We start from the raw sequence: 19,506 nt of genomic DNA, 5'->3' as shown, positions 1-19,506 counted from the left end.
AGAATTTCTCGCATCTGGCTGGGTGCCAAGTGGCACTGAGTACTGATTTGCCAACCTCGGAGTCCTCCGTGAGATGTTTCTCAGCTCCTGCCCGTAGACCCTTTTACCACTGAGCTCAGAGACAGTCCCCAGGGGCAGCAGACCTCGAGTCACGGTCACTGTTTATCTTTCTTCCTACTTCCTGCCAAGTGACTTTCACAATCTGTGCCCAGCGTAACACGTACACCATCAACCTCAGAGGCCAACCTGGGCAATGTGGGTTCTACCCAGAGACCACGTGTTCCTGGATCCCCCCGCTTTCCTCCACCATTTCCCCCATCACCTAGTTTTGGGAAGGGAGTCATGTGGTTTGACTAATAATTAAGCTATTTTCCTGTGGTTTACAGTGCAACTGCTTCTTGCTGGGATCTGTACCTTCCTGGGAGACTGCAAGAGGGAAACTAAAATCCTTCATGTAATACAGTTCAGCGACTCTGACAACAGTTTGGCAGCTCCTGGAATGTTAAACGTGGTGTTACCGTACAGCCCAGCGATTCCACTCCCAGGAATATACCCAAGAGAAAGGAAAACACGTTCCCATCAACTTGTACATGAGTGTTCATAGCAGCATTATTCATAATAGCCAAAAAGCAGATTCATCGACCGATGAGTTGACTTATTAAGTAAGGGATATTCTCCCAGTGGAATATTACTGAGCAGTACAAATAAGTGTAGTACTTACTGCATTTATTCCAAAGAAATGTAGCACTGATACACGTTACAAGATAGAAGAACCTTGAAAACATTATGCTAAATGAAAGAGCCAACCACAAAAGGTCTATGGATATGAAAAGTTCAGAGAAGGCAAATACAGAGAGAGACAGTAGACAGGGGTCGCCTGGGGCTGGGGTGAGTGGCAGGATCACAGGTGTCAGGAAAGGGCTGTGGAATTGTGTTTTGGGAGTGATGGGAATCTTCTAAAACTTACTGTGGTGATGGTTGCACAGCTCTGGGAAACGCTGAAAGCTACTGAATTGGACCCTTTAAGTGGGTGAACTGCACAGTATATAGATTATATTTCAATGTAACTATTAAAAAATCATAATAGCCAAAAAGCAGATTCGACTGATGAACAGACTCTTGTTCCAAATGAACATAAAGAAAGCCAGCTCTTCTGTTGCCTTCTATTTTAACCTCTAGGTTCGGTTTCATTGTATTGTACCCTTCTTATTACTAGCATTTAAAATGCTGTTACTGCCTTTATATTCAAAAGACAGGTTGGACAACTCCCGTATCCTGTTGTCTGGGTATGTATGGGTATGAAAATCTAGTCCTGTATCATTTTATCTTTAAACACTGGTACCGAACAACCATTCATGGGCAAGTTGGCTCCAAAGGAGAGTCCAAATGCAGAAGGAAGTTTGGCTTAGTGTAGAAATCTAACTCTACGTGCTTACAGATATAAGAGGACTGTGCAGGGGCGCCTGGGTGGCTCAGTTGGTTAAGCGACTGCCTTCGGCTCAGGTCATGATCCTGGAGTCCTGGGATCGAGTCCCACTTCGGGCTCCCTGCTCAGCGGGGAGTCTGCTTCTCCCGCTGACATCTCTCCTCTCATTCTCTCTCTCTCTCTCCCTCTCAAATAAATAAATAAAATCTTTAAAAAAAAAAAAGAGGACTGTGCATTTCTTAATTTGCAGAATGTTACTTGACCACCATATGCAACTGTTGCGAATACTGTATGGATTCATGAGTACTTCTTGAGCCAGGAATTAGAACAAGAAGAGAAGCCAGGAGAGAGGCAGCCAGTACTAATGCACTGGAAAATAATTCTTCATTTGGGCTAAGAGGAAAGCTTTGAGCAGACAGATAAATTTGCCTTTTCTCTAATCTAACCACTTCTGTTGCAGAGCTCCTCTCTGCACTCCAAACCCGGTGTGTGTCTCTCAAATCAGCACCCTCCCAACACAGAAACTTGCACAATACAACTTCTTTCCTCTCTGAATGAAGAAGGTGAGACACAGAGATGCATTTCCCCTGGGCTGGATGTTGAGGTTGTGCAAATCCTGCTCTGCATGGATTAAGAACCAGATTCTGAGCAGCAGAGATGCCGTGTCTTCTTTTAAAAATTTACATTTTTTGTGGGTATCTATGAAATGTGGGACCTTGTAAAGCATAAGGACAAAGTCAGGGGCCCCTCTTCCCTCAGTCTAAGGGTAGTATTGATACCATCTATAGTACCACAAGAATTTATACCATTTATAAATGTATGTCCCTTTATGACAACAGGATAACAAATTATGAAGTAAGAGAACCAATCAGAATTACAGACTTATCCAAGTTGCAGGTTTCTCTCACTAGATATCATCTCTGGACTCACAATACCTCATGGTACTCCTGTTGTTGGGACAATCATCCGTCCCAACCATCTGTTGGGAAAATCATTGTCTGCTTTCTATAGTTTCAAGAATGGAGGAAGCCTTTCTCCTATCTATCACTTGACCATTCTTTCACCAAATCAACTATGAGAACTATACTCCCCAGGTTTTTATGATTATATACATCATGGGTAGAAGTTTTATAAAAATTAAAAAAAAAAAAAACCTCTCAGAATAATATCACTCCTTCAGAGCCTAAAGCATAAATACATGAATTTCTAAGACAGCCATTAAACAATATTACATGGGTTACTATTTCCATTATACAGCTGGGAAAACTAAAGGATTGCCTTAGACCTCACAGATCTAAACTGCACTCCGGGGCCTAGCGTTCCATATTTGGTGTGGGTCAAAGAAAGGAAATTCAGACTCAGTGATTTGACTCATGGATCATCCCACAGGTTGTAAACTGAATACGCAAAATTAATCCAGGTCTCCCGTTGCAAATTGACTCCCACAGGAAAATTTATTGCAAGAGACTACTTTTTACCAAATATTTCTGGATAGTTTTTCATATCATGTGGTCCCAGAAACCCCTGTATCAGAATCTCCTGCAGACTCTATTAAAAATGCAGTTTCTAGGAGTTCTTGGGAGTCAGGTCCAAGACGCAAGAATGCAGGAAGACCCCGAACTCACTTTCTCCACCAGAATATATATATCAAATTACACCTAACAATCGAACAATTTCCCCTGAAGTACTGAGGGCTGACTGAAGAGCTACTGAACAACCAAAGGCAGAGAGAATGACAAGAGAAGAGCAAGAGACATTGGAAGGAAGGGAACCCCCGACCCCAACCCCCATGCTGTCAGCAGCCGCGGGGAAAGAGGGAAAGAGGAACAGAGAACACATCCCTCTGTCCTGGGGCACAGAAAGAGGCTGTGGTTTAAAATAGCAACTAACAGGGCGCCTGGGTGGCTCAGTGGGTTAAGCCTCTGCCTTCGGCTCAGGTCATGATCTCAGGGTCTTGGGATCGAGTCCCACATTGGGCTCTCTGCCCCATAGGGAGCCTGCTTCCTCCTCTCTCTCTGCCTGCCTCTCTGCCTACTTGTGATCTCTGTCTGTCAAATAAATAAATAAAATCTTAAAAAAAAAATAAAAAATAAAAGAGCAACTAACATATGGAAGAGACAAGGTGAGATGGCCCAGGAGCAGAGGAGCTGGGAGAACACTCTGGGGTAGAGGGACGACCATAATACGGTTTATGGTTTATGCTCTCACCCCACCTTAAGGCAGAGTCTGGACACCATCACAGGCAGGTCCAGCTTTCACAGGGAGTTCGTAACCTCAACAAGCCCAGGGTCCACAAGCCCACACCAGCTCTGGTCTCACTGAGACACAGAAAAAAATGCCAGAGTTTATAAAAGCCAAAGAACTGTGGGGTTGCTCTCTCCTCCTCCATCTTAAAAGCCCAGAGTGGAACAGGGTCTCGATGCTGTAAGTGGTGGGTCTAGTCTCCACAGAGAGCTTGTAACCTTACCAACATCTGTGTTGCTGGGAGACAGAAAATAAGCTATGGCGTATTTTTTCTTTTTATGTTTTGTTTTGGTTTTAATTAAAATTTTTTTCTTAATTTGTATTTTATCTTACTTTTTCATTTTTTTAAATTTGTCTTGTCTTATTTTAATTTGTGTTATTTTTGGTTTGGTTTTGTTCTCATTTGTTGTGTTTTTTTTTCCTTTTCTGCTTTTTTCTTTTTTCCATTCTTCTTTTCTTTTCTTCTTCTATTCTTATTCTTAATCTTATTCTTATCATTATCATTATTTTCTTTCTGTAGAAAACCACTATTTTTTTCTTCCAAGATTTTATTTAAATTTAGTGTGAAATTCATTAACATACAGAGTAGTATAGGTTTCAGGAGTGGAATTTAGTGATTCATCACTTACATAACAACACCCAGTACTCATCCCAACACATGCTCTCCTTAATACCCATCACCCTTTTAGAGCACCCCCCATCCTCCTCCCCTCCGGCAACCCTCAGTTTGTTCTCCATAGTTAAGAGTCTCTTGTGGTTTGCCTCTCTCTCTGTTTTTATCTTATTTTATTTTTATTTTTCTTCCCCTATGTTCATCTTAAATCCCACACATGAGTGAAATCATATCGTATTTGTCTTTCTCTGACTGACATTTCTAAAAAGCCACCGTTTAAGACAATGACTAGCATATACAGCCACAGCTCCAGCCAGCCAGAAAAAGCCACCAAGCACATAATCTACAAAGGGGACATTATTGACAAGACTATGCCTTCAAGTTTAGTCCTAATCCACAGACATAAGGTCAAGCAAAATGGGGAGACTGAGGAATATGCTCCAAAAAAGAAAAAAAAAAGAACAAGAAAAAAAACTCAGGATAAGAATTAGGTAAAACAGGGATAAGAAACATGCTTGATAAAGAATTTTTAAAAAAATTTTTAAGTAGCTCTAACATGGGGCTTGAACTCATGACCCGAAATTGAGGGTCACATGCTCTACTGACTGAGCCAGGTAGGTATCCCACCTAATAAAAATTTAGAGTAATTATTGTGAAGATGCTTACTGGGTTGGAGAAAAGAATGGAAGAGCTCAGTGAGACCTTCAATATAAAGATAGAAAACCTTAAAAAGAACTAGTCAGAGCTGAAGAATACAAGAACTGAAATATAAAACACACCACAGAGCATCAGCCATAGACGAGAGTATTCAGGACAAGGTATCTGCCATCTAGAACATAGGGTAATGGAGAGCACACAGGCTGCATGGCAAAACAAAAAAATAATTTTAAAAAAATGAGGAAAAACGAAGAGATCTCTCAGACAATATCAAGTAAACAAATATTCACAATACGGTGATCCCAGAAGAAATAAGAGAGAGAGGTGTGAAAACCTACTTGGAAGAAATAATAGCAGAAAACTTTCCTAACCTAGAGAAGGAAACAGCCAAGTCCAAGAAGCACAGAGATTTCCAAACAAGATGAACCCAAGAAGGTCCATAATACCTAAAATGTCAAAGGATAAAGATAAGAAGAGAATCTTAAAAGCAGCTGGAGAGAAACAAAAAGTTACCTACAAGGGATAACCTATAAGGTGATCAGCTGATGTTTTAGCAGCAGTTTTGCAGGCCAGAAGGGAGTGGCATGATATATTCAAAGTGCTGAAGGGAAACACCTACAACCAAAAATACTCTACCCGGCAAGGTTATCATTCAGATTTGAAAGTGAGATAAAGAGTTTCCCTGGACAAAAAGATAAAGGAGTTTATCAGTAGGAAACCAGCCTAACAGGAAATGTTAAAGAGACTTCTTTAAGTGGAAAGGAAATGACTGTGATTAGACATAAGAAAATTATGATTAAAAGACGTAAAATATGGGGCACCCGGGTGGTTCAGTGGGTTAAAGCCTCTGCCTTTAGCTTGGGCCATAATCCCAGGGTGCTGGGATTGAGCCCTGCATTGGGCTTTCTGCTCAGCGGGGAGCCTGCTTCCTCCTCTCTCTCTCTCTGCCTGTCTCTCTGCCTACTTGTGATCTCTGTCAAATAAATAAATAAAATCTTTAAAAAAAAAAGATGTAAAATATGACAACGTATACATAAAATGTAGAAAAGGGAAGAAAAAGTGATAAAGAAAAAGAAAAAAGAGCTTTTTTCTTTCTTTTTTTTCCAGAATGTGTTTGAACTTAAATGACCACCAAATTAATATAGACAGCTATTTACTTAGGATGTTATATATGAACTTTATTGTAGCCACAAACACAAAACTTATGATAGATACACAAACAAAAAAGAGAAAGATAGCCAAACATTACACTATAGAAACTTATCATCCACAAAGAAAGAGCAAGAGAAGAAGGAACAAAGAAAATCTAGAAAAACACCCAGAAGACAAATTTCAAAATGGCAATAAGTACAGACCTATCAATAATTACTTAAATGTAAATGGCCTAGGGGCACCTGGCTGGCTAAGTCAGTACAGTGGGTGACTCTTAACATTAGGGTCATGAGATTAAGCCCTATGTTAGGTGTAGAAACTACTTAAATATAAATGGCCTAAATGCTGTCAAAAGACATAGGAGGGTAGAGTGGATAAAAAAATAAGACCCACCTATGTCACCTATAAGAGACTCACCTCAAACCTAAAAACACATACAGACTGAAAGGGAAGGGATGGAAAAACATTCACCATGCAAATGGAAGAAGAAGAAGGAAAAAAAAAAAAGGCAAAGTAGCAATACTTATATCAGATAAAACAAACTTTAAAATAAAGACTGCAGGGGCGCCTGGGTGGCTCAGTGTGTTAAAGCCTCTGCTTTCGGCTCAGGTCATGATCTCAGGGTCCTGGGATCGAGCCCCACATCAGGCTCTCTGCTCAGCAGGGAACCTGCTTCCTCCTCTCTCTCTCTGCCTGCCTCTCTGTCTGCTTGTGATCTCTATCTGTCAAATAAATAAATAAAATCTTTAAAAATATATAATAAAATAAAGACTGCAAAAACAAACCAAAAAAGACTCTAACAAGAAAAAGAAGGGCATTACCTAATGATAAAAGGATCAATTCAACAAAAGGATATAACAATTGTAAATATCTACACACCCACTGGAGGACCTAAACACATAAAGCAAATATGAATGGACATAAAGAGAGAATTGATGGCGATACAATAATATCAGGAGACTTTAACACTCCACTCACATCAAAGGATAAATCATCCAGACAGAAAATCAATAAGGAAACAATGTCTTTGAATGATTATGTGACATATTATGCCACATGGACATAACAGGTATACACATACAGAATATTCCATCCAAAAACATGCCTTACATGTAAGGCATTAAACAAGACTTGATCAATTTAAGAGGACTGAAATCATACCATACATCTCTTCTAACCACAATGGTATGAGACTAGAAATCAATCACAAGAAAAAAGCTGGGAAAACCACAAACACATGGAGATTAAACAATATGACACCAAACAACAAATGAGTCAACAAAGAAATCAAAGAAGAAATAAAAGAAATACATGGAGACAAATGATAATGAAAACACAGTCGTCCAAAATCTTTGGGGGATAGTAAAAGCAGTTCTAAGAGGGAAGTATGTAGAGATACAGGCCTACCTCAAGAAACAAGAAAAAACTCAAAGAATGTAACCTTACACCTAAAGGAACTAGAAAAATAAGTACAAAACCCAAAGTAAGTAGAAGAAAGGAAATAATAAAAATCAGAGTAGAAATAAATGACACAAAGACTAAAACGACAATAGAGAAAATCGATAAAATTAAGAGCTGGTTCTTCAAGAATGTAAACAAAATTGACAAACCCTGAGACCTATCAAAAAGAGAAAGTACCCAAATAAATAAAATTAAAAATGAGAGGGACATCATGACTCACATCACGGAAGTACAAAGGATTATAAGAGAGCACTATGAAAAATTACATGTTAACAAACTGGACAACCTATTAGAAATGGATAAATTCCTAGAAACATACAATCTTCCAAAACTGAACCAAGAATAGAAAATCTAAACAGATCAATTATAAGTAACAAAATTGAATTGGTAATCAGAAAACTACCAAAAAGTAAAAGTCCAGGACAGGATGGATTCAGAGGGAAATTTACCAGATATTTAATGAAGAATTAAAACTTACTCTCCTCAAACTATTCCAAAAAAATAGAAGAGGAAGTAATGCTTCCAAATATATTCTATGAGGCCATCATTATCCTGACACCAAAGCCAGAGAAAGACACCACAAACAAAAACAAGAACAAAAACAAAAACTGTAGGCTAATATGCCTTATGAACATAACAGCGAGAATCCTCAACAAAATATTAGCAAAATGCCTACAACAATACCTTAAAAAGATCACTCACCATGATCTGGTGGAAGTTATTCCAGGGAGGCAAGGATGGCTCATACTCAGAAATCAATTAACACCATACACCATATCAACAAAATGAAGAATAGAAATCATCTGACCATCTCAACAGATGCAGAAAAAGCATTTGCAAGATTCAACATCCATTCATGATAAAAACTCTCAACAGAGTGGGTTTGGAAGGAATATACCTTAGCATAGTAAAGGCCATATATGAAAAACCCATAGCTTGCTTACATCATACTTAATGGTGAAAAACTGAGAGCTTTCCCTCCATGGTCAGGAACAAGATGAGGATGTCTACTCTCACCTCTTTTACTTAACATAATACTGGAAGTCCTAGCCACAGCAATCAGACAAGTAAAAGAAATAAGAGGCATCCACGTTGTTAAGAAGAAGTTAAACTGTCACTATTTGCAGATGACATGATACGATACATAGAAAATTCTAAAGACTCTGCAGAAAAACTACTAGAAGTAATCAACAAATTCAGTAAAGTGGCAGGATACGAAATTAATACAGAAATGGATGGAGCTTCTACACCCAAATAACAAAGTAGCAGAAAGGGAAATTTTTTTAAAAAATCTAAAATTGCATCAAAAAGAATAAAATACCTAGGAATAAACTTAACCAAAGATGTGAAAGACCCGTACTCTGAAAACTATAAAACCCTGATGAAAGAAATTGAAGATGACACCAACAAATGGAAAGACATTACATGCTCCTGGATTGGAAGAATTAACATGGTTAAAATGTCCACATTACCCAAAGCAATCTACAAATTCAATGCAAGCCCTATCAAAATATCAACAGCATTTTTCTTTCTTTTTTTTTAAGATTTTATTTATTGGGGCGCCTGGGTGGCTCAGTGGGTTAAAGCCTCTGCCTTCAACTCAGATCATGATCTCAGGGTCCTGGGATTGAGCCTCACATTGGGCTCTCTCCTCAGCAGGGAGCCTGCTTCCTTCTCTCTCTCTGCCTGCCTCTCTGCCTGCTTGTGATCCCTATCTGTTAAAGGAATAAGTAAAATCTTTTAAAAATATATTTTATTTATTTATTTGAGAGAGAAGGAGGGAGGGAGGGAGAGAAAACATGAGCAGGGGAGGGGCAGAGGGAGAAGCAGACTCCTCACTAAACAGGGAGCCTGACACTGGGCTCTATCCCAGGCCCCTGGAATGATCACCTGAGCCGAAGGCAGACATTTAACTAACTGAGCCACAACAGATGCATCCCCCCTCCCAAATGTCAGCTTTCACAAAACTAAAATAAATATTACTAAAATTTGTGTGGAACCACAAAAGACTCCAAAGACCCAAAACAATCCTGAGAAAGAACAGAGTTGGAGGTACCACAATACCAGATTTCAAGATCTACTATAAATCTATAGTAATCCAAAGAGTGTGGTACTGTCACAAAAATAGACACATAGACCAATGGAAGAGAAATGAGACCTCAGAAATAAATCCACAATTATATGGTCAATTAATCCATAACAAAGGAGGCAAGAATATTATACAATGGGGAAAAGACAGTTTCTTCAACAAATGGTGCTGGGAAAACTGGACGGCTACTTACAAAAAAGTGAAGCTGGACCACCTACTATATACAAAAATGAACTGAAAATGGATTAAAGACCTAAAGGTGAGAACTGAAACCATAAAAACCCTAGAATAGAGCAAAGGCAGTAGTTTCTCTGACATCAGCCACAGCAACATTTCCTTGATATGTCTCCTAATGCAAGGGAGACAAAAGCAAAAATAAACTCTTGGAACTACATCAAAATTAAGCGTTTTTGACATAGCAAAGGAAACCATCAACAAAACAGAAAGATGACCTACTGAATGAGAGAAGACATTTGCAAATGCTATATCTAACAATGGGTTCATATCCAAAATATATAAAGAACTTACACAACTCAATACTGAAACATTACACAATCCAACTAAAAAATGGTCAGAAGACCTGAAAGGCATTTTCCCAAAGAAGACACACAGATGGCTGACAGATACATGAAAAATGCTCAACACCACTAGTCAGGGAAATGCAAATCAACACCACAATGGAAAATCACCTAATACCGGTTAGAATGGCTAAAATCAAAATGACAAGAAATAACAAGTGTTGGTAAGGATGTAGAAACAAAGGAACCCTTGTGCACCGCCGGTGGGAATGTAAACTGGTACAATCACTGTGGAAAACAGTATGGCATTTCCTCAAAAAATTAAAAGTAAGATAGTATGTGATCTAATAATTCCACTACTGAATATTTACCCAAAGAAAATGAAAACACTAAATCAAAAAGACAAATGCATCCCCGTTCACTGCAGCATTATTTATAATAGCCAAGATATGGAAGCAACCTGAGTGTCCATCATTAGATGAATGGATAAGGAAGATGTGTACACACACACACACACACACACACACACACACAAAGAAGAATATCACATAGCCACAAAAAAGGATGAGATCGTGCCACCCAAGACAACATGGATGGACCTAGAAGGTATTATGTGAAGTGAAATCATCAGACTTAGACAAATACCATATGATTTCACTCATAAGTGGAAACTTAAAAAAATGAACAAATGAGAAGTAGAATCGGGACTATAAACACAGAGAACAATTGATGATTGTCAGAGAGGAAGGAGGTGGGAGGTTGGGCCAAACAGGTGATAGGGAGAGGGAGACACAGCCTCCAGGTACGGAATGCGTAAGTCACGTGAATAAAAAGCAGAGCATAAGGAATACGGTCAGTGACTCTGTCATGCAAGTTAATGGGACACGTGGCAGCCACACTTGTAAGCATAGCAGAATGTGTGCATTTGTCAAATCAGAGTTGTACATCCGAAACTAACGAATATTGTGTGTCAACGACACTAAAAAAAAGTTTTGGGGGTCCCTGGGTGGCTCAGTCGGCTGAGTGGTCAACTCCTGACTTCGGCTCAGGTCATGATCTCAGGGTCGTGAGATCGAGCCCCACATGGGGCTCTGCACTGGGCGTGGAGCCTTCTTGGGATTCTCTCTCTCCCTCTCTCTCTGCCCCTCACACCCAGTGCTCAATCTCTCTCTCTAGGAAAAAAAAAAAAAGTTTTTGATTTTGAGACAAAAGTCAATTGAATATGTCATGTTTACAAAATGCCTTGAAAGTAATACCTTGATTGGCATTTGATTCAATACTAGGGATTCAATACTACGGATAGTCAAGGTGACACACAAACACCGTAACATTTATATTTTGTGTTTCCTCATTCTAGGTTTTTCACTAAATTTTTCTTTTCATTTTCAATAGAAAAACAAGTTATTTAAAAAACATTTTTTTGTGTCTTGTACCTGTATGATTTTATTGTATTTAATGTTTTATTTGTTTGTTTGTTTGTTTGTTTTCAAACAAGGTAAATAAAACAAAATGTTCACCTGCAAGAAAAAAGCCAATTCCTGGGACTTGCCCTAGATTTACGCTCAGATTCCTGGGAGTGCTTTCACATTCTCTCCAACTGTAAGTTTCAGGGTCATGTTTCGAAACGACATGCTTTGACTGAATCAGCCCAGATTTCCACATTAAGTTTTCTTTTCCTCCTCTTGAACTCAGTCAGTTTCACTTTCCATTTCCCCTCCCTGTCACTGAGGTAATCGCTCGGAAGCTGGGAGAAAACATCAGCTGAGGTCCCTCCCACCCCCACCACCCCTCATCACCCCCAAAGCCCTTATATAGCTCCTTCAGCATTGAGTTCAGGCAGACTCTGAAATTTTCGGAAGAACGAATCAGCTGGGAGCTTTGCTTTTCAGAATGGAAGAGGAGCAGGTTGCAGACAAGAGGTCAGTAACAGGAAGGCGTCAGCACCCTTGATCTTGCATCCAGCTTGTAAACCAAGCTTCTCGGTGCGGGCAGGGTTCTGTGTGGTCGGGCTGCTCGCAGATGAAACATGCACTTTCTCTTTCTGTGTTTTTTTCTGGTGGACATACTCAGGCTCTCAGAACTTCTCAAAATGCTCCCCTAGCTAGCTGGGAGCGCAGACCAGCAGAAAGGTTTGGCAGGACTGTTAGACCCACTGCAGCACAGTTTGCAGAGTCCAAGTGCGACCTCGGGGGAATTACTCATTATGGGCTTTTGATGATTGTTCACTTTGGAAGGACTAAGAGGTTCAAACCTTCTTGCCGTTTAAAAGGAAGCATTTCTTTTCAGCAGATATTAGTATAGCTGGAATTGGTAGTGCAAACTCAACTCCTTTTGTCCTGAAACATATGATCAGTCTAAGGTGGGAAGTAGAAGAAACAATTCTTACAGATGGGCATTTTTCCAGAAATCTTATATAAAAACAAAACAAGAAGCTTGGGGCTTGTTTTCATTTCTGTGGTGAGAGCTGGGGAGCAGCAAGCAATCTCCCTTCCAAATATAATGACCTAATCTCTTTTTTAATACTGATGTCATCTCTGGTGATGGAAAGCAGGTCAGTGGCTGCCCGGGGTGGTGGAGGCCAGTGGCCCTGGTCAGGAGGGCACACTGGGGAATCTTTGGGGATGGGATTGAGTCTCTAAGGAGAAAGTGGTGGTGACTGCTTGGGTGTATACATTGGTCCAAATTCATCAAACTATACACTTCAAATTTAATTGTAGGTAAAGTATAATCTTAGCAAAGTTTTTTTTTTTAAGATTTTATTTATTTATTTGTCAGAGAGAGAGAGAGAGAGAGAGTGAGCACAGGCAGACAGAGTGGCAGAGTGGCGGAGCAAGGAGCCTGATGCGGGACTTGATCCTAGGACGCTGGGATCATGACCTGAGCCGAAGGCAGCCACTTAACCAACTGAGCCACCCAAGTGTCCCACTTTTTTTTTTTTTAAATGCATGTAGACATGCTTAAATTCTGTCATCAGATAGAGCTGAGAGAAGAAGCTGTTCCCATCAAATACCCATAGGGAGGAAGGATCCCCGTGACCACTCAGGGAGTGAGGAAAGAAAGAGCAACACCCCACCCCCAAAAGGCTCTGCACGCTGGTATTTGGGGATGGGCTGCATAAAGGAAAGTCACTGCCGAGTGCCTTTGGTTATGCTTTTCTGTCTCCATGACTGGGGCTGATCAGAAAACATGACCCTGCCCAGTGCCTTGTTATCCAGTTTGCCCAAGAGGCTTTACAGAGGCCTGTGCTTGGGTGTGTCCGGAGCCCCTGACCTGAGGAAGTCTGGAGGGCCGGGGGCTCTATGGACTCTCCTGGACTGATGCCTACATCAGGCTACCCTGTTCCCAGAGGCTGTATGGACAGGGCCAGGTGGGGCTGCTCCTCGCCAGCAGGGCTTAAAATTGCCAAAGGGGAGAAGCAGCTGGGAGGGGGGCGGATCCCCTCGTTTCTGGGGGCTGGCTGATGGGCGCCCTCCTCTGCCCCACGAAAAATTCACTTAGAACTAGGACACTCATATGCCGGCGATCATGGCGGTCAGCAGTCGGTAGCGCTACTCTGTTAAGTCCTTTTCATGTTCATATCATGTTCCCAGTAGCCCGAGGAAGGAAGAACTGTGATTTTTTTATTAGCCCCATTTTCGAGATGAGCAAAATGAGGCTCAGAGGGTGAATTACTTGCCCAAGAGAGTAGGCGTCAGAGCTGGGTCATTAGTGCTGAGCGTCTCCTACTGTGTATAAAGGCCAGAAGGGTGGAATGTCTTCAGGCTATTAATTATGCTCCTGTTGGAGAGAAGGGGCAGGGACCAGAAGGACTTGGCTCTCAAAGCCACACGGAGCCACACCTTAGGAGAAGGAAAGGTGGACCTCCCCAGGGCATGGTTTCCTATAATTTGGATGGAAGGAAAAAGGAAATTCATTCAGGAATAATTTGAATGTAAGGAAATGAGGCTTAGTAACATGATTTTAATAAATATTCCAGAGCAGGTCAAAGAGAGAACAGAAGTCTGGGTGTCTTGTGGTCGTTTTCCTCTAGTCTAGATTGCCTGACTTGTCGGTTGATACATTCTCTCTGACAAGTACATGGGAAACTGCTTTCCAAAATCCCTCCGGAGCAGTGGCTTCTCAAAATGGGGTACAGGGAGGGGCTCCTGCAGGTACAGAATTCCCAGGACGCTTGTACAGATGCAGATCCCTGAGTCCAAGCCCACCCCCAGATTGCAACAGATGCTCTGGGACTAGGGCCTGCTTCTATTATGCCCTTTTCCAAACCCCCAAACAGTTTGTGTGGAACCCTGCTCCCAACAGAGGGTGACCTCTGCTCTGACACATTCAATTTCAGCTTCTCCTTGGAGGGGACCTCCTCGATAGTGTGACATCAGGCTCATTGTCCTTTCCCATTTGACAAAAGCACAGACCTCAAGGCTAGCTACCCCGGGGGTGGGGGTGGGGGGGGTAGAGGGGGTAGCCTCTTCAGCATTTACTTCTGATCCACCATCCACGGGCAGAAAATAAAATCAGCCCAGACCCCAGCTTTTCAGAACTGAGAGAAATAGCCATCATGAGGTAAATCTGGCCAACTTTTCTGAGAGGAAGTTGAGATTTTCCACAAATCTTGTTCCTGAGAGCAGCTTCCTGAATGATGCCGATTCGGTGTTTGCTTATGGATTAAATTCACATTGATCCCATTCTGTCATAAATCTATCTTAACAGTTCGAGCATTCTTATGTCTGTGGCCGGTTCTGATTTAAAGACACTGAGGGAAGTGCTCCCAGGGGAGCTGGACCGGGCAGGTGGGAAGGGGCAGGAGTTGTTGCGAGAGCCCTGAGGGAGATCCTTTGGGCAAAATCCTGTCAAAAGGGCTGGGGCCTCCCAGCCTCGTTACAGGAGGTCCTGGCCCCTGTTTTGTTTCTTTTTTTTCTTGTTTCTTGTTTCTTGAAAAGACTGAGTCCATGAGTTTTGTTGTGGTGGTTGTGGTTATTTCAAAAGTGTGCTTCCTTCTGTGCAAAGGTGCTGAGGGCCAAGTCAGCATGACACAGCTCTGGCTCATAACAAGGTTGCCCTTCCCTGGAAATCTACTCTTTCAGAACTGAGTAAATATGTCAAAGGGGAAGAAGAAATGCCGGCCCAAAATGGGCCCCTGTGGACTGGAGGTTACTTCGAGCCAAAGACAATCGAGACCCAGCAAGCTCCAGAAAGACTTTGGCCTCTCCCTTAACAGCCTGACAGATAGGCGGGCCTGCCCTCCAGAGGAGCTGTGACCAGAGATAACTTTTTATCTGAAAGACTGGCCGGCACAGCAGGGCAAAGGTTGGTCACCAACCCCGTGTGCTCATCTTCCTGGGAATTCCTCCCCACCGCTTTGAAATCCCAGGCCCCCATCCACTCCTCAGCTGAAGGTGGCTGCGGGCCCCAGCGGCCTGCCTTTAGGTCTTATACTTTTATGGGGCTCCTGCACATATGAAATTGAAGTTTTTCCCCCTGCTCATCTATCTTATGTCAGTTTAATTACTAGACTAGCCGAAGAACCTAGAACAGGAGGAAAACAGTTCTGAGTCTACCTGAGGCACCCTCTTCTCGACCTGCCATCATCCCCAGGCCTCCCCTGGGAAGAGGAGCAGGGAGAAAGTGTGCAGTATCTCCAACTGCAGCAGAGAGCGGGTATCCCAGCCGAGCTGAGGGCTCTGTTAGAGTGCACACTAGCTGGCCCTGCATGCTGAAATCCAGACTGAGGAAATCAGAAACAAGGCCCAGGAAAAAAATAATAATAATAATAATAAGTATTTAAAGAGGACCATGGGTATTTCACCTACACAAGAAATGCTCCTTGCACCATACGTATGTGCAAGTGCAAGACACCCAGAGTGGGTGGGGAGTGGGTGGCCCAGGAAGGACGTTGATACAAAGCATGGCTTGCCCACTGAAGGGGTGTTTGAGGATAAGAACCTGGTGATTGGAAATCTCTGCCAAAAAGGGAAATCTTCCTGGAGCCTCACTACTCCTGCTCACAGTGTGGTCTGAGTCCGACATCCCTGGAGGTTGTTAAAAAGGCAGCACCCCACCCCTGCCGAATTCAGATCTGCATTTGCACAAGGTCCTCGGGTGATTTGGTCCCTGTGCACATCAGAGGGGGAGCAGAATGGCTCTGGAGAGTTCCTTGGCTCACTTTCTAAAGTGATGGGCTCCCCGAGTGGTGCCTGTTTTGACCAACTAATTGGGCATGAGATCTGCCTGTCCCTGCCTGCGGTCAGCGGGACCATAACCAGAGCATCCCAAGTGACAAGCTGCCTCAGAAATTCCCTGGAAACTCCTGCTCTTATCATTATGAGGTTAAGAGTCTCTTTCTGAACATTTCAAGGTTCTACTCTAGTGATGGCTTTGACTAGGCCTTGAAAAGAGAAGTGGCGTCTACACTGGGGTCTGTGGGTCCCACCAAAGATGGTCACCATGCAGGAAGGTGAGAAAGAGAAGCAAAGGGTGTCGGTGGGTTAAATCTGGGTATTTCCTAAGGACTAGTACTGCCAGTTTCACCTGCTTTCCTCCGCAAAACCTCACGGCTGTAGCTGGAGGCTGTGAGGAGTCTCTTCCTGGGCCACAGGGACTGCCTCCTCCCCGTGGTTTCTAGTAGATGAAGGGAGGGAGGGAGGGAGGGAGAGAGGAAGGGCATTCAACTACCCTTGTTTCACGTGAACTTAGACGTTCTCTTTATCAAGTTTCTGCAGCAGTCATCCTACCCAATTGCTTTGTTTTCCCCTTTAAATATCCGATTTAATTATTGCTCAGTAATTTCATAAATTGCACACATAAACATATAAGGAACATTTAGAGCAACTTTCAAAAACACGTATGAGCTAAGTTGCTAAGTGAGAAAGGCTGAAAAATGGGTATTGGTTTTTGTTTTGTTTTGTTTTGTTTTGTTTTGAAGATTTTATTTATTTGCAGAGAGAGACAGATCACAAGCAGGCAGAGAGGCAGGCAGAGAGGGAGGGGGAAGCAGGCCCTGCAGAGCAGAGAGCCGGATGTAGGGCTCCATCCCAGGACTCTGAGATCATGACCTGAGCCAAAAGCAGAGGCTTAACCCACTGAGTTACCCAGGCATCCCTGGATTTGGTTTTTAAAAAAGCAATAAGTAGGGGCGCATGGATGGCTCAGTCGGTTGAGCATCTGACTCTTGGTTTTGGCTCAGCTCATGATCTCAGGGTTGTGGGATCGAGCCCTGCATAGGGCTCTATGCTCAGTGGGAAGTCTGCTCGAGATTCTCTCTCTCCCTCTCCCTCTGCTGGCACTTCCCCATACATTCTCTCTCTTTCTCTAAAATAAATAAATAAATCTTTAAAAAAAAAAAAAAAGGTAAGATGCCTGATATGACTTCAGTCTTCTTAAGTTTTAAGATTTGCCTTGTGGTCTAACATATGATCTATCCTAGAGAATGTCCCATGAGCACTTCAGAAGATGGTGTATTTGGCTGCTGTTGGCCAGGATGTTCTGTAAACATCTGAGTTCATCTGATCTAAAGTGTTGTTTAAGTCCGATGTCTCCTTCTTCATTTTCTTTCTGGATGATCTCTCCATTGTTGAAAAGGGGCACAGAAGTCCCTTCCTGCTACTGTATTGCTGTCCGTCCCCTTCAGGTCTACCAGTATTTGCTTCACATAGTTCGGGGCTCGTGTGTTGGGTGCACAAACATTTATAAATATCCCATCCCGTTCTTGGATCGACTGCTTTGTCATTACATCATGACTTTGTTTCCCTCTTTGACTGGAAGTCTGTTTAGTCTGGTGTGAGTAGAGCCACCCCTGCTCCCGTCGGCTTGCCTCGAGCATCTGTGCATCCGCCCACTTCCAGTCCATGTGTGTCCTTGAAGCTGGAGGCAGCACGTGTTCTTTACATCCATTCAGCCCTTCTATGTCTTTCTATTGGAGGATTTAGTCCTTTTATATGTGAAGCAATTTTCGACGGCTATAGACTTACTATGGCCACTTTGTTAACGGTCTTCTGCCTGTTTTGTAATCCCTTTGCTCCCTTCCTAGTCCCTTGCTCCCTCCCTCTATGATTTAATGCTTCTCTGTAGTAGTGGTAGCCTTGTATCCTTTTCTCGCTACCTTGTGGTGTATTTACTACAGGTTTTCTCTTTGATGTAACCATGAAGCTTAAATAAAACATCTAATATTTTTAACAGATTATTTTAAGGATGTAACTTAAGTTTGAAAGAATCCTTTCTACTCTGCCATCCCCCCACATTTTATGTTTCTGATGTCACAGTTTATATCTTTTTTACCTTGTCTTTACATTAACAAATTATGGTAGTTATAGTTATTTTTTAAAACCTTTGTATTTTAATCATTATACTACATTTGGAAGCAATTTACCTACCAGGGCGTTAGTGTTTTACGGCAGATCCCCTGGATGCCAGCTCTAAGTTTTATGTTTCTTCTTATCTAGATATCAGGACTCCCAGTCCCATATACTTTGCTCCAAATCTTATTTCAGGGGGATATCAAGTATCAAATATCTAATCAAACTGGAAATCTACGGAGGAAGGTTTATGAAAAACCAACAGACCTTAGTTCCAGTTTTCGATAGACCTTATAATTATGAAGCCACTTATGTAGTTGGCTATCTTCCTGAATAAACTGCCCTTTGTTACCATAAATGTCCTAGCATGGCCAGCTCAAGCACTGTGAAGGAGTGGTATGATGCGATAAGCCGACGCGTTCCATCCTCTCGGTCCTCTGCTGGGGTCAGGAATGTAGAGTGAGCTTTTCTGCCTATCCTACACTTCATGACATCTCCCAGAGCTTATATATGACAGGGTTGGAATGTGTTTCATCTTGGAGAGAGAATCTTTATCAATAAGTGCTTAAAAGTGTAGTCTGTTGGGGCGCCTGGGGGGCTCAAATGGTTAAGCATCTGCCTTCAGCTCAGGTCATGATCTCAGGGTCCTGGGATCGAGCCCTGTTTCGGGCTCTCTACTCAGTGGACAGTCTGCTTCTTCCACTGCCTCTGCCACTCCCCCTGTTTGTGCTCACTCTAGCTCCTTTGTCAAATGAATAAATAAAATCTTTTTTTAAAATGTAGTCTGAGGGACGCCTGGGTGGCTCGGTTGGTTGGGCAGCTGCCTTCGGCTCGGGTCATGATCCTGGCGTCCTGGGATCGAGTCCCACATCGGGCTCCTTGCTCGGCGGGGAGCCTGCTTCTCCCTCTGCCTCTGCCTGCCATTCTGTCTGCCTGTGCTCGCTCGCTCTCTCTCCCTCTCTGACAAATAAATTAAAAAAAAAAAAATCTAAAATGTAGTCTGATAAGATCTCTCTGGTTTATTGATATGTCAGCCTGCATCACCTCCACAGGGGGGA

At 42.4% G+C, this 19,506-nt stretch overlaps 2 protein-coding genes across 2 annotated transcripts in view; both read left to right on the top strand.

Annotated features, from left to right (window-relative positions):
- Window positions 1-11,990: 11,990 nt before the first annotated feature.
- LOC111145335 (interferon-induced protein with tetratricopeptide repeats 3-like) overlaps window positions 11,991-19,506 on the top strand; it is a 12,421-nt gene continuing 4,905 nt past the window's right edge. Inside the window, exon 1 of the mRNA XM_022500174.1 lies at window positions 11,991-12,079. Within this exon, the coding sequence (XP_022355882.1) occupies window positions 12,051-12,079 (29 nt within the window). The 5' untranslated portion in view covers window positions 11,991-12,050. The remainder of the gene's footprint in view (window positions 12,080-19,506) is intronic.
- LOC111145336 (interferon-induced protein with tetratricopeptide repeats 1-like) overlaps window positions 11,992-19,506 on the top strand; it is a 19,240-nt gene continuing 11,725 nt past the window's right edge. Inside the window, exon 1 of the mRNA XM_022500175.1 lies at window positions 11,992-12,079. Coding sequence (XP_022355883.1) covers window positions 12,051-12,079 — 29 coding nt within the window. The 5' untranslated portion in view covers window positions 11,992-12,050. The remainder of the gene's footprint in view (window positions 12,080-19,506) is intronic.

The sequence above is a fragment of the Enhydra lutris genome, unplaced genomic scaffold (genome assembly GCF_002288905.1).
Source record: "Enhydra lutris kenyoni isolate GAN:26980312 unplaced genomic scaffold, ASM228890v2 scaffoldscaffold12, whole genome shotgun sequence".
Lineage (NCBI taxonomy): Eukaryota > Metazoa > Chordata > Mammalia > Carnivora > Mustelidae > Enhydra > Enhydra lutris.
This window is presented reverse-complemented; position numbering and strand designations above follow the sequence as displayed.